Source organism: Diabrotica virgifera, chromosome 7 (assembly GCF_917563875.1).
Source record: "Diabrotica virgifera virgifera chromosome 7, PGI_DIABVI_V3a".
Classification (NCBI taxonomy): Eukaryota; Metazoa; Arthropoda; class Insecta; order Coleoptera; family Chrysomelidae; genus Diabrotica; species Diabrotica virgifera.
Genome location: NC_065449.1, coordinates 6,316,781 through 6,332,740, shown reverse-complemented (window position 1 = coordinate 6,332,740; position 15,960 = coordinate 6,316,781). Strand labels below are relative to the sequence as shown.

General features: G+C 32.7%; 1 protein-coding gene across 1 annotated transcript in view; it reads right to left on the bottom strand.

Moving 5' to 3' along the window:
* LOC114330840 (SWI/SNF-related matrix-associated actin-dependent regulator of chromatin subfamily A containing DEAD/H box 1 homolog) overlaps window positions 1-15,960 on the bottom strand; it is a 61,577-nt gene that overhangs the window by 2,547 nt on the left and 43,070 nt on the right. The window contains exons 8-11 of the mRNA XM_028280255.1: window positions 9,898-10,035; window positions 8,121-8,333; window positions 3,471-3,695; window positions 1,855-2,066 (exon numbers count right to left, since the gene is read on the bottom strand). Coding sequence (XP_028136056.1) covers window positions 1,855-2,066; window positions 3,471-3,695; window positions 8,121-8,333; window positions 9,898-10,035 — 788 coding nt within the window. The remainder of the gene's footprint in view (window positions 1-1,854; window positions 2,067-3,470; window positions 3,696-8,120; window positions 8,334-9,897; window positions 10,036-15,960) is intronic.

Genomic DNA, 15,960 nt, shown 5'->3' with positions numbered 1-15,960 from the left:
TGTTTACTTTTCTGTTTTATAACTTTTTTGCAAATGGTTGGAAAAAAATTTTAAAGCATTAATTTTCAAGACCATTGAAATACGCATTTGAAGTATTTTTCAAAATTATAATATAATAAACCATTTCTCAGAATTGTTAATTGGTTTATAACTATATTTTTTAAACATTTAAAGATTATGCAAAAAAATGAAAAATTTATATTTTGTCGACAAAATATTAAATAGGCATTACATCTTTATAATCTTTCTCAGTTTGATCAATGACTCAGATTATTTTGGTTGTTATTGCGACTGTAAATTGTTAATTAACAACTGAATTGTTGCTAAAATATTCGTTTAATTTTCACCAGCTTCTGCAGTTATAATCTATACCAAGAAAGCTTTTATTTCACCAAGTTATTTAATTATTAATAAATAATTACTTGCCCAAAAAATTTATTTGAAAATTCGCGATTTTGTTGGGAAAACCCACATTTTCCGAGGAAAATTTTCGTCGGAGCAAATCGGGAAAAACATGGCTCTTCATGGAGCAACGTGAATTTTTATTTGAGTGTTTTTGGTGTAAAGTTAAAATCTTCGGAGTTATAGACCAATAATTGAAAAAAACACGATTTGGGGGCGCCATTTTGTTAATAAAAAAAGTAGCAGACTATTTGCGGACTTTACATACCTATATTATTAATATATAGGATCATAATATTCGATTCCAGCAATAAAATTGCTGATAAAAACCTTTCTTTGTACTTTACTAATTAGACCAGCGTATTATAACTATTTTTTTTTAAATTTAAAGATTATGCAAAAAAACGAAAAATTTATATTTTGTCGATAAAATATTAAATAAGCATCTCATCTTTATAATATTTATAAGTTTGATCAATGTATCATGATTATTTTGGTTATTATTGCGATCGTAAATTGTTAATTAACAATATTGAATTGTTGTTAAAATATTCGTTAAATTTTCACCGGCTTCTGAAATTACAATCTATACCAAGAAAGCTTTGATGTCACTAAGTTATTTAATTATTGATTAATAATTACTTACCTAAAACTTTATTTGAAAATCAGAGATTTTGTTGGGAAAACCCGCATTTTCCGAGGAAAATTTTTGTCGAAGCAAATCGGGAAAAACATATCTCTATGCAGAATTTAATTGCGGTGAATTTTTATTTGTGTGTTTTTGTTGTAAAGTTTATATCTTCGGAGTTATAGAGCAATAATTGGAAAAAATACGATTTGTTGGCGCCATTTTGTTTATAAAAAAAGTAGCACACTATCTGCGGACTTTGCATACCTATATTATTAATATGTACAATCATAAGATTCGATTCCAGCAATAAAATTGCTGGTAAATAACTTTTCCATGAATTTTGCTAATTAGCCTAGAGTATATAAATTCTATAAATTAAGGGGTGCAACTTCAAGAAAAGAGCATACAATAGATACATCTTAAAATGCTACAAAGTATTCAATTCCTATCTATTCTTCTTCTTTAATTACCGTCTCCCAATCGAAGGTTGGATATCATCATCACTATCTTTACTCTATCTACCGCTGCTCTGAAGAGAATCAGCGAAAACGACGATGTTAATGAATTGAATGGACGTTATGATATTGTAAGATTTGTGAAAAGTCAAAGACTATCATGGCCGGGATATGTCCAGCGACAAAAAGTTGCAAAAATACCAAAAATAATATTTGAATGGATGACGTGGAAGATGACCATGAATGTAAGACAAAGGAGGAGAAGAGCACAAGAGAGATCTGACTGGAAGGACATAACTAAACAGGCAAAAACCCATCCAGAGTAGATTCCAAAATAAGAAGAAGAATAAACTAATATTGACTTACCTAATACTTACGGCTGTACTTCCATCTAGCCGCATATACTTATAATTCCTAATCCTTAAATATTCTTGCACTATATTCAACATTATAACATACTGGCTGAAGATTAATACTCTATGATTGTTTTCCTTCAGTTCTACCAACATTTTGTCGAGCTGTATGAACTTACCCGAGGCTAGCATGTACTCATCTGGCAGTAGAAATCTGCTTAAACACTGGAATCAAAGGAAATTGATACGTTAGTTTACGACACTTTATATAAAAAACAGTAAGTAAGTAAAGTTTTGGTTCGATTTTCATTGACAAAAATTGTTTAAAAGAAGTCTTTGCCACTATCTCCTCAATGTAGCATATACTTTTGAAACAACTTGTTATATGAATCAGTATGAATAAGACATGGATCTTCCACATGAACCCAAATCAACACAACAGGCAAGGTAGTGGCGTGAGCAATATTTTGACAGAAGTTTTGTTTTTCAGAAAGCTGTATGCAAAATGGGTGACTCATTCGCTAAAACGGAACAAAAATTCGTTCAAACGTGACTTTTGAAGCATTTAGAGAAGATAAAAAGGATTATATGCACCGTTTAATCAGAATGGATGAAAATTGGGTCCTCTACATGAACCTAATTCAACACAAGATGCAAAGGAGTGGCGTGAGCAATATTTTGACTGGAGTTTTGGTTTTCACACAGCTATACGCAAAATGGGTGCCTCATTCGCTAAAAAGGAACCAAAACTCGTTCGAATGTTACTTGGAGCGTTTTAGAGAAGAGAAAAATGATTATAGGCACTGTTTAATCAGTTTGAATGAGAATTGGGTCCTCAACATGAACCTAAATCAACACAAGAGGCTAAGGAGTAGTGTGAGAAATAAAGCTTTGATTTTAAGACAGCTGTATGCAAAATGGGTGCCTCATTTGCTAAAAAGGAACAAAAATTCGTTCAAACGTGACTTTTGAAGCATTTAGAGAAGATAAAAAGGATTATACGCACTGTTTAATCAAAATGGATGAGAATTGGGTCCTCTACCCTACATAATTCAACACAAGATGCAAAGGAGTGGAGTGAGCAATATTTTGACTGGAGTTTTGGTTTTCACACAGCTATATGCAAAATGGGTGCCTCATTCGCTAAAAAGGAACAAAAACTCGTTCGAATGTGATTTGGAGCGTTTTAGAGAAGCTATAAAGGATTATATGCACCGTATAATCAACATGAATTAGAATTGGATCCACCACATGAACCTAAATCAACACAAGAGGCTAAGGAATAGAGCGAGCAATAACGTTTTGGTTTGGTTTTCAGACAGCTGTATTCAAAATGGGTGCCACGTTTGCTAAAAAGGAACAAAAACTTTAATCAGCATGAATGAGAACTGGGTCCTCTACCTGAACCTAAATCAGCACAAAAGCCTGAGGAATAGAATGAACCCCATACATCAGCTCCGAAGTGAGGAGTTCAGAATTCGGTCTAGAAAATATTAACATCAGTTTTTTGAAAAAAATATTAAAATTGCGATAAGACCAAAAAATAAGAGGAGTTAATTGAATGGCAAATCAAAAAGCATCACATTTAAATTCCTCTCAATTTGATAAAAGTACACAGATCAAACTTACCTCAAATTCCATGGCTAAGGTGTGTATTTCAAAGTCAGACATGAACATCAAATCTTCCACAATATATTGTACTACGGTATCCTTATAACCTGGATCTAAAGCTAACAAATTGGCAATTTCCTCCATCTTTTCTTGGTCGTAATGGAACCTCATCAGTAAAGGATGATTGGCCAATTTTCTCAGATCTGTCATAATACTCATACCGGTATACGAATTTTCGCCGTTCTAAAACGCAAAAACTAGGTCGTAACCCAATTTTTCTTTTCTCAATGGCGATAATAGTCTATAAGTCCGTCTCACATTGACTTTACAGTATAAAGAACATAGACAATGCAGTATTTATGAGAGTTTTTAGCGCAGTGGTGCCGATTTTATCAATATACAGTAAAACATCCGTTAACCGAAACATTTTTAACCGAAACATCGTTTAACCGAAATGGCTGACAGTTTCAATAATTTCGTCAATAAACAGTGAATTTATAAAAAGCAATAAAATTAAGGAAAATGAACATGTTTAGAGTGTTTTTTAAGAAATCTTCTATTTTCTGTTGTACAGTGGAACCTCGATAAGTCGGAGTAATCGGGACCGCGACCGATCCGGATTATCGAAAATTCGGGTTAGCCGGAGAATACGGTAAAAATTAATAAAATACGGTACACTTACAGGTAAACTCGATTATAATTGCAAACACATCAAATACATATTCACAGTAAATCTTAGTTACGTACAGTTGTATAAATTATCCTTTATTTCTTGGTAATAAACTCACTCAAAGTGAAAAAATGTTTGTTTTGTCTGATGAAAATCGGTCCGGGTTGGCCGGGCTTCCGGGTTATCGGAGGCCGACTTATTGGGGTTCCACTGTATTTTCCTTTAACAACGATGTTTTGCAGCTATATCTCTTCAATACCATGTAATTTGATACAAGAAGAATACAAAAAACAATGTTATTTTTAACCGAAATTCCTTGTTATCCGAAACGGTCGACCTCCAATTATTTCGGTTAACGGAGGTTTTACTGTAGTAATAACTATAGTATATCAAATAAACTTACACGCATATGAATCCTAAAATTATTGTAGATTGCCTTTCTAAAACAGTTTTAATTTAATCTCTCTAATGTTCGATTACAAATTCTTTTTGATAAAATCGGCATCACCACGCTAAAAACTCACATAAAGACTGCATTGCCTATGTTCCTTATACTGTAAAGTAAAGGTGAGAGGACGGTAGGAGCCAGGGGGTTGAGTATTCGCGATGTTAAGTCACAATGACGACCTCTCGTGGAGTTCGGCGGAACTAGTTGCATGGAATTCTTTAATGTCCAATCGTTGTCAAATTTTGGAATTTTAAAAGAGCCAAAAAATATTCATTGTTTATGTTTACATGTTTTAAATCAATTGTTGGGTACTATAAAATTATCAATCTTCACGTTTCAATAAAAGTTGGCGTTGATGTTGTATAAAAATGTGTAAAAAAATCTGCTGATGGAGTATAGTTGCATTCTTTTCCACTTAAAAAACGGAGCAAATATTATGGATCGAAGCTTGTGGTTTAGAAGATATTTTATTTAAAGTATATAACAAGAATTTCAATATTTGCAGTGACCACTTTCGCAAAGACGATTACATTATGCAAGTAAGTAATATATATTAATTATACTCATTTAAAACTCTGAACTTGTTTCATACTGTATCACATGGACTAAAAATATACCCTCTGTTATTTTTATACTAAATGTAAAACAATTAATTTAAAACATTTAATCATAAACAATGAATATGTTTTCGCGCGTTTAAAATTTCAAAATTTGACAACGATTTGACATTAAAAAGCTCCATAAAACTAGTTCGCCGAAATCCACGAGAGGTCGTCATTGTGACTTAACATCACGAATGAACTTTTATGCTTGTTTATATTTTGGGGGACAAAAGTTCGATTTTTCGAGGGTATCAGCCTGAAAACCTGTCTGATAATTTGTTATTACCAATTTAATTGTTTAAATGATTGTATGTCCTAAACTATTAGAGATATTTAATTGCGTTAAAATGAAAATTGGTCCTTTTGAAAAATGATCAAATTGGCGTTTGGTAAACTTTGATCCGATTGTTAGAAATGGAGTTATAACAAATTTCGTGAGAAACAATTACAAAATAGGCATTTGATGGGGCTTCTTTAAGTATAACTCAGCTTTTATAATGTTCGACTAACTTTTAAACCCCCCTCATTCTAAAAGGAAATTTCACGGTTTCCGCAAATTTTGTAATCCATTTTAAAAATAGTTCTAGGCTACCTAGGTACCTGAAATTTTCAGAATAGCTTACAACTAGCCAACAATACAATATTTAACTGCTATTATACAGGACGATTGTTTAGTGGGGTAAAGCTCCGTAGATCCGTTATTATAGTAATGGATAGCGATAAAAGTTAATAACAAAAATTGTAGCCAACTTTGAACATCACATTACAAAATTAGTTAGAATGTTACAGAGTGTTCGATAACATAGTGGCAAATCAAAGTTTTGTTTTTTTTTAATGGAACACCCTATATTTTATTTTATAGTCGAAATCTTCTTAACTTCTCCATTACAAAAATATAAAGGTTTTGTATGTTATACAGGGTATTTACAAAGTTATAACCAATTTTATATGAAAATCGTAACAAGTTTAACTCCCTGTATTATATTAACACTATAAAGGTTTTGTATGTTATACAGGGTATTTACAAAGTTATAACCAATTTTATATGAAAATCGTAACAAGTTTAACTCCCTGTATTATATTAACACTATTATTTTTATTTGTAAAATGTATACACTATGTGTTCTTGATAAACATTAAGTAGTATAATATATTTATAATATTTATTAACATAGTATGTACATTAGCTGTAATAAGTAGGTAAATAAGAAGTTAAAAAATTGTAATATTATTATAATAACCATGTTTCACTAATTGGCAATATCTTTAATACATTTACTTTTGATTGAGACTGGCTTAATGACTAAAGTCCAAGCAAAAAAAAACTCCCTGTATAAATAAAAATAAGCACAACGGCAATGGTTTATCGATGCCATATTTTTTTATTTTGTCAAAATTTTCATAAATCATCGATATGAAAACCGATCATATAAATCATGAAAACGGATGGCGTTACAAAAATTTTTTACTGAGCAAACCCCAATTATTTTTCAGTTTTTTACCTACCCTAGAGACGGGGTTACCTTTTTTTGAAACACCCTGTATAAATAATAAAAACGATTTATTATAAAAAAGTTCCTTTTTATCAAAATGTAATTTAGTCCTGTCGCCAGGGGGGGTACAACGGCCTCGTTAATTCAGATGGACTTACTCAAGTCTTTTTTATGTATTTTGACCCGTAGAACACGAATTTTTTGGGTAACAGTTGATCCGGATGTCGATAAGATTGTTATAGACCAAGAACTTGAGGAATCAAATAACAGCGATTTTTGGCAAAACAAAACACTATTTTGTATTTTTTGGGCCATTTTAAGTAAAAAATATTTCTACAAGTTTTTTCGTAGGATGCACAGTTTTCGAGATAAACGCGGTTGAACTTTAAAAAAATCGAAAAATTGCAATTTTTGAACCCGAATAACTTTTGATTAAAAAATAAAATAGCAAGTCTGCTTACCGCATTTAAAAGTTTAAGTCAAATTATATCGGTTTTGATTATTTCCATTGGTAAAAATTTATTTTTTTATTGTTTAACAAAGCTATAAACACGTAGGGTTTCCCGTGCTTTTACATGTGTTTTAACGCATGTAACGTAGAAATAGTCTTGATTGCACTAGTACCTATTCTACCTACTCGTTCGATTTTAAATGAGAAATCATAGAAACATCACTCACGCACTAGTTGTTTGTAGCTTTGTTTAACAATAACACAATAAATTTTTAGCAATGCAAATAATCAAAACCGACATAATTTGACTTGAACTTTCAAAGGCGCTAAGCAGAATTGCTATTTTATTTTTTAATCAAAAGTTATTCGGGTTTAAAAATTGCAGTTTTTCGATTTTTTGAAAGTTCAACCGCGTTTATCTCGAAAACTGTGCATCCTACTAAAAAACTTGTAGAAATATTTTTTGCTTAAAATGACCCAAAAAATACAAAATATTGTTTTGTTTTGCCAAAAATCGCTGTTATTTGATTCCTCAAGTTCTTGGTCTATAACAATCTTATCGACATCCGGATCAACTGTTACCCAAAAAATTCGTGTTCTACGGGTCAAAATACATAAAAAAAACTTGGGTAAGTCCATCTGAATTAACGAGGCCGTTGTACCCCCCCTGGCGACAGGACTAATTATTTCACGTGTTTTTCACGAAATTTGTTATAACTCCGGTTCTAACAATCGGATCAAAGTTTACCAAACGCCATTTGGTTCATTATTTCAATAGAAACAATTTGCCGTTTGGTAAAATTAAATATCTCCAATAGTTTAGGAGATACAATAATTTAAACAATTAAATTGTTAATAACAAATTATCGGAAGGGTTTTAAGCCTGGTACCCTCGAAAAATCGAATCGACGAACAAAAAACGTCAAGATACTGAGGGGACATAAAAGTGCATACTCAATCCTCCCCCTAGCTCCTGGACTATAAATAATAAACAATTCACTTACTGCGTTAACGTTCTTGTAGGAAGCCACCAATTGTTCGTAGTTCTCTTTTTGTGTTGGGGTCATAGGTACGTGGATAACGTGGTCCGTTTTCTTGGGAAGATCCCGAAGGACGTCACATTTCAGTCTTCGCAAAAGGAAAGGTTTCATAATTCTTTTGGCTTGTTCAATTTGCTCCTTTTCGAAGGTAGGTAGAGAGTCGTCTTCTGCTTTTTTCTGAGAAAAAAAAATTAGTTTATTTCACGGTTAGTTCGCAATTATTGTCTGTTGATTGTTATTGATATTATTACTTAGGTTTACACCTTCATTTTTACATTTTAATATTGTAAAATCGCAGTGTCGTACGGATTTGCTGAATGTCAAAGTGCTTGTCAAAAATTTCGCGTGTATTGAAAGATAAAATAAAAAGTTATTAAACGCGCCCAAAATGCATTGAATGCATTTGAATGACGCGCAAAATCAAGAGCAATTGTCAAACTCGAAGAAAATTGGTCACTAAGGCAAGTTGTTGCAGATTTTAACATGAGCCATGTGTGCATATTGAAAATCAGACAAAGATATGATCATTTTCACTCATGGGATCAGAAGAATGAAAGTAAGTGAAAGACTAAGTTTTCAATCTAATAGCACATAAAACAACACTAAAAATATTACTCTACATCCCACCAGATTGAAAACAATGGGAACCTTCTCTGGTTACACCTCCGAGGCTTCTAAAATTTGCAAGCCATAACGGATGCTGAGACTAAAGAAGATGAGGGAATTTTACAATTTATAATACGAAATTGAATTCAACGAAATTGAAAATGGTTATTCATTTTTGAAAGCAAGTGAATTGATAAATTATTCATCTGCAAGGAACCCTTTTTTGGTTGAGGATCACAAGAGGAGACAAGTTGCATTTTGTAACGAATTTATAAACCGTGAAGACTTTTGGCCGAACGTTGCATTTTCCGATGAAAAGGTGTTTCAATCATATAGCAATGGTCGGATAAGTATAGGCCGAGAAATCATAGGTTTGATGAACGGTATATTCATTATTTAAGAAATAGTGGAAGATTCTCGGTCAACGTATGGGGATGGATAAGTGATGAAGGCCCGGGCGTTTGTACTCATTTAGAATAAAAATTAACAGGATTATATTACAAACATATTCTTGAGAACATAATGTTCCATCAGTGATACAGAGATTCCCCAATAACAACTTGATCTTCCAACATGATAATTGCTCAGTGCATACAAGTAGAATTTTTAGGGAATGGTTGGAAGAAATTCATGTTAATGGCCTTCCCGGAGTGCAGACCTTAACCCCATTGAAAATGTGTGGGCTGAGTTGATAAATAAAGACCACAGAATAGAATTGAACTATGAGAAGCAATTGAGCAGGCATGGGAAGAGCTTGTTGAATATAACGTAACGAGATTGGTGCTATCTATGAGCAGAATATTGTGAAGTTGTATTGTTGCAAAATAAACACAAAAGCATATACCTAAAATATGATAGCATATAATGATATAAAGTTCAAGATCTTGATATTGTTCGTCCGCTATAACTTTCCCCATGCGTCACGATTCATTTTAAAACAAATTAAGTCAAAACATAAAGTGAAACGAACGTCGATGTGTATATACATTTTGTATACTGTATACTATATACTACACACATCGGCGTACGTTTCACTTTATGTTTTGACTTAATTTGTTCGAAAATGAATCGTGACGCATGAGAAAAGTTATAGCGAACGAACAATATAAAGTTATAGCAAGGTTTTAATACTTACAGAATTTTTTTGGAATAAGTTTTTCAAGTCCACCGTTTTTTCAGCGAATATATTCGGCATCACAAATATCAACAGCGACATTAGTTCTAATAAATTATTTTGTAACGGAGTGCCGGTTAACAGTATCCTATGTTTAGCCTGTAAAAAAGAAAACATAAATGTGCGTCTTAAACCTATTATACACGACGTACCAACAATTACCACAAAGATATTCACCAGCCCTGAAGTTTGGAAAGGAATAACTTTTAATGCACTCGCAAATTTTAAAATCGTCTTTCCTGAAGATGAAGTAGAAGGTTTTGCCGTTTTACTTTCAACTGAACATTTAGAAAATGTACTGTAATGTTACTGAACATTTAGAAAATGTATAAACCAAAACTCTGGCTGGAAGGACCAAAGTGTACGAGTAATCAAAGAAAATACTCATGGATGATCCCATGATGATGAAAAACACAGTTTGTTGATGTTTAAAAATGGTAAAGACTAGCGTCTTCAATGTAGCTATGAAATTGTAGTAACAACTTCAGTGTTAAACCTAGTTAAAATGTTTTCATATTTTGCCAGTGATTGAAAAATAGGCAAATTTTGACGTTCCTACTAGGTCGACAGTGCTATGGCGTTACTCAAACATCCCTTAAGAGGCTACATCAGCACGTCATCAAAACGGAAAACGCGTTCCAAGATTGCATGGAATGCATTTGAATATTTTGTCGAGATATTTGGCACACATATTCGTAATATAGTAAAGAATGGCGGTACAGAGCCCAATTTGAGAAATATGTTAGTATGTGTCCGAGTCTGTACCACCATTAAGAAGAACAAAAAAATACACTTTCATTTACTGAAATACACTTTCATACTGAAATAGTTACTGTTATTTTGACAAACTTGCGTCAGTTTTCTAAGGTAATAGCACGATTCTCTTATCTGGTCTGTTATCTGTATCCAAATCTGTTCAGTGCAGTAGTGTATTATTTTCTAAGATATTGGAATTCGTTAGTGTTGATCCATAGGGAAGTAGTGTTTGTTTATAATAATTAATTTTTAGTGATAACAACTTTAGCATGGTTCTGATTAATATTCGTTCTATAAGATATAAAACTGATGAATTATTTCTATTTCTAGAGGAATTAGGGTTTCCTCCGATAGTTGCGGTTACTGAGCACTGGCTTGAAGTCAACGAGCCTCTTTTTGTAGAAAAATATTCCACTATTGCTAGGTACGATCGTCAAAGTTCAGCGCATGGAGGTACCCTGATTCTTTCTACAAATAATGATTTTTCTCTGATAAAAAAATATGATTTTCTATTAAGCGAAGCATTCTTTGAGTTTTCCTTAGTTTACAGTAAGAACTTTAATCTTTATATTATTTGCATTTATAGATCACCTGACTCTTCCGTGGAACTATTTTTTCAGAACCTGCTTAATTTGTTAGATGACCTGCCCCATAAAAGCAGAAAAATTGTATGCGGGGACTTTAACATTAATTATGCTGCTGCTTGTGCTACACAAATATCCCTAGTCAACATATTTGAATCGTATGGTCTAACAATGCACATTGATTCTCCTACAAGGATTACAAAAACTTCATCTACCATAATTGATTATATTGTCTCAGACTTCTCACCCGGTGATGTCTGCGCTACAACTGTTAATGCGGGACTATCTGATCATGAAGCGGTTTATACGAAGTTTAACATCTTTAGCAAGCACTCTTCGAAAACTCGACGTTTAGGCAGGATTTTTTCCGCTCGGAATTTTCGTAAATTCCAAAATTTTTGCTTAACCTCTGAGTGGCCCTTTCCTTCTATGAACGTCGATAATAATTTCAGTGACTTTTTGAATAAGCTTGTCTGTATCTTTAATAAAGCATTTCCTTTAATCACAATTAAGCCAAAACATCACAAACCCTGGACTACCAAAGGTGTCCGCATATCAGCCAAAAATATGCGTTCACTACTGTACATCAAGAAATTTACTACCAACGTCTCTGTTACTGAATATATCACCAAGTACAGGGCAATCTATTTAAAACTTATAAAATCAGCTAAAAAATTGTACTATCAAAATCGTCTGAGAAGCTCTAAAAGTGTTGCAAAAGAAACTTGGTCCATAATAAACGATCTTCGTAATAAAACTCACACAGCTCAAACATTTTCCCTTCCAGACCCACAAAATCTAAATGAATACTTTGTTAATGTGAGTAAAAATATAACATCAACTATTGTGTCACAACAAGATCCCATTTCCTATCTCCCTAATTCAGGAAAGGTCTCGAATTCATTCTTTATAAGACCGGTTGATAAATCTGAACTGATTCAGACAATCAATAATATCAAAAGCAAATCTTCCTGTAGTACCGATGGACTATCCATAAAAATTTTCTCAAATCTCCCAGACAGTGTGTTGGGAGTCCTTATCTCTCTAATTAATGATTCTTTTGAGAAAGGTAAATTTCCAGAGTGCCTAAAGACGGCCATCATTATTCCTCTTCATAAGGGTGGTGAAAAATCAAATGCCTGCAATTATAGACCTATTGCATTACTACCGGTACTCTCCAAAAATTATTGAGAGACTCATAAAAGCCCGACTTATGTCCTTTCTCGTTGATAACAATATTTTATCACAAAATCAGTTCGGCTTTTTAAATAATAAATGTACCACAGGTGCCATGTTTTCTGTACTGCATGAGGTTTATCAAGCATTAAACAATAATCTGCACACTGCCACTGTTTTTTGTGATTATGCCAAAGCTTTTGATTGTGTGAATCACGATATTTTGATAAAAAAACTAGATTTCTACGGAATTCGAGGTATTTCTTCGAACTGGTTTCAATCTTACTTGGATAATAGGAAACAACTGGTTAGAGCAAATGATACAGACTCTAGTCTCAAAAATGTTGTATGTGGGGTACCACAAGGTTCAGTATTGGGTCCTCTACTTTTCCTTATCTTTATTAATGACATTACTAGCTTAAAAATCGATGGAAAAGTTTTTCTTTTTGCTGATGATACCAGTATCACTTGGAGCAACTCAAATATCGCAACTCTTCATGCTACTATAACTTCCGATCTACTTACAATAAAATCTTGGTCCGATTCAAATTTACTCTCTTTTAACGTAGATAAAACAGTAGCATTTTCCTATAAAGGAGCTCTTCAACCCTTACCTCTTCATAACAGCCAGATCAGTATCGTTGATTCTGTAAAGTTTCTTGGTATTTTTTTAGATAGCAATCTGAAATGGTCCCTTCATATTGATGTGTTAAGCAAGAAACTATCCTCAGCTTGCTTTGCAATAAGATCTGTTTCGAAGGAAATGGATTTAGCCTCTTCCAAAATAACATATTTTTCTTTGTTCGAGTCACATCTTCGATATGGTCTCCCTTTTTGGGGTTCTGGTACGGCTGCCCAAACTGATGTTATTTTTAAATTACAAAAAAGAGCAATAAGATATCTGTTTGGCCTCAGAAGAACAACACATTGCAGAAGCTACTTCAAAGATCACAGGATTCTAACACTACCTTCTTTATATATTTTAGAAACTGTTTGCTTAATTCGTAAACATCTACATGTCTTTCCAGCAAGACCTAGACATGACTATTCCACCAGAAATTCTACCTTTGACATCTATTTACCGATCCCGTCCAGTTGAGTCCCGACCAAGTTCCGTAAAATGACTAAAGCCTATTTATCTGAAAGACCATATTATTCAACAGCAGAGTTTCTTAACCAATAACTAAGAAAGTACAGTATTCTTATTTATAAGTATAATCTTAATCTATATTTGAGTGTCATATGCAGCAGCTTAACTTAACTTAATAAATTTCTTAAGGTAGAATATGCAATTTGCAAATTTTTTTTTTAAATTTTGCAATAGATTGTTACTGTTTTTTTTTGTTTCTCTTTATTATTTTTATTTATATAGACGATTTATATCATTTTAGTAAATTTTATTTGTTATTGTTCTTATTTATGATTCTTGTAAGCTTTGTCTATAAAATTGTTAAATTTTTCATGACAATAAAGCATATTTCTATTCTATTCTATTCTAATTTAGTATATTTTTGTGTAATAGAACTAAGTTGTCGGACTATTTGAAAAAATAGATTATTATTGTCACATTTACAAGAAAATCTTCACAACATTTCTATTATGTTCTTCAAACTAACGTCAGAATATGTATCATATTGATTTCCTGTATTATCACGATTTAATTAAACAAACTACAAATGTTGTTTGTTTTACAATCCTAAACCTGTAACAAATATATTTTTGCAAACATCTGTTCTCTAGAATACGCATAATCAATGCGAACTTACCGAGACAAGCTGTATACAGTGTGGGCCAAAGAAAAGAGTCCACCTCGATATTTGGCAGTATTTATTAGATTTTAAGGAAATGAAGAAACCGGTCGATTTTTGATATAATGGGAACACATTTTTACGGTACATACATCTGTCATTTGTCAACCCCCTCCCGTCCACTTCCCCACCCCTCATTTTTAAATAGGGAATAGGGGTCGTGTGCTAGCTCATTTGAAAGGTTATTTAATTCTCTATTCAGTAATATAAACATTAACATAATTATTTATACAGGGTGTCCAAGAAACAAATATTTTAATTAAATTAATTGACACAAAAAGAATGTATGTAATTTATTTAATTCAAAATACATTCTACTGCTGTCACAAAAACAGAAAAAATGTTTTTGGTAAATAAACATTGCTTTGCGCTTAATTTAAATATTCAAGCTGCCATCCATCTGCCTCTTGATAGGTTGAATATTGAATTTAAGCAACAAACAATGTTTATTTATCAAATGAACATTCTTTTCTGTTTTCTGTCAGCAGTAGAATGTATTTTGAGTTAAATAAATTACATAAATTCTTCTTTTTGTGTCAATTAATTTAATTCAAAATAATTTCTCTTGGACACCCTGTATAAATAATTGTCAATGTTAATAGTACTGAATAGAGAATTGAATAACCTTTCAAATGACCTAGCACACGACCTCTATTCCCTATTTAAAAATGAGGGGTGGGGGAAGTGGAAGGGAGGGGGTTGACAAATGACAGATGTATGTACCGTAAAAATGTGTCCCTCTTAGATCAAAAATCGACCTGTTTCTTCATTTCCTTAAAATCTAATAAATACTGCCAAATATCGAGGTGGACTCTTTTCTTTGGCGCACACTGTATGTTGCTTGTATGATGTTTTTACCCTTTGATGCAGTCTTCTCACGACTCACATCCACATGTGTTACATCGAAATACGAAATTTGGGGGTAGTGACAATATTGTTTCATTATTATTTCGTGCAAATACCTATTCGCGGTGTGCAAGTACTTGGAAAGGGAAACGAGAAACGACCGTGCGCGAGTCGCGGAGAAATATTGGAACTATCTTAAATAATTCATATTGTCAACTGAAATTGTCAAATTGACGTATATTTCATACCTTCTGTCATTGACGCAGAAAAATTATATATTGCTCCACAATATTGATATGATATGCAATTATTATATAAAGGTAAATTTAATTAATTGTATTTTGCTTGCAGTACTGCATTTTAATAACTGATTTTATTTACTACATACAATTGTTTACGTTTGCTAAACATAACCTGCATCTTATTTTTTCTTCTTATTATTTTTTTGGACTATGGTCTTGACAATTATCCAGCAACCAGGACTAATATAATTGGCCAATATAATTAAAAGTGCGAATAAAAGTACAGAGCGTAGAAATAGAGGTCGCTTTGCCGAACTTGCACGATCCCAATAGGGCAGTCAATGAGGGTATTTGGCTCCGAATTCCATCCTACATCGATTTACTTGATATTTTCACCGTAAGTAGGGAATAGCTCAAGAAACAACGTCTACCCTATGCCGATGTGTGCTTTTATCTTGGGGGTTGTTCCCACCCCTTCTCGGGGGTGAAAAATGTTTTGCTTAAAATAGCCAAGGAAGAGACTAGAGAACCTAATTTTAAACAAAAACTGTTCTATAATTATTTTTTGAAAACTCAATACTTTTTGAGTTATTCGTGGTTGAAAATTGGCCA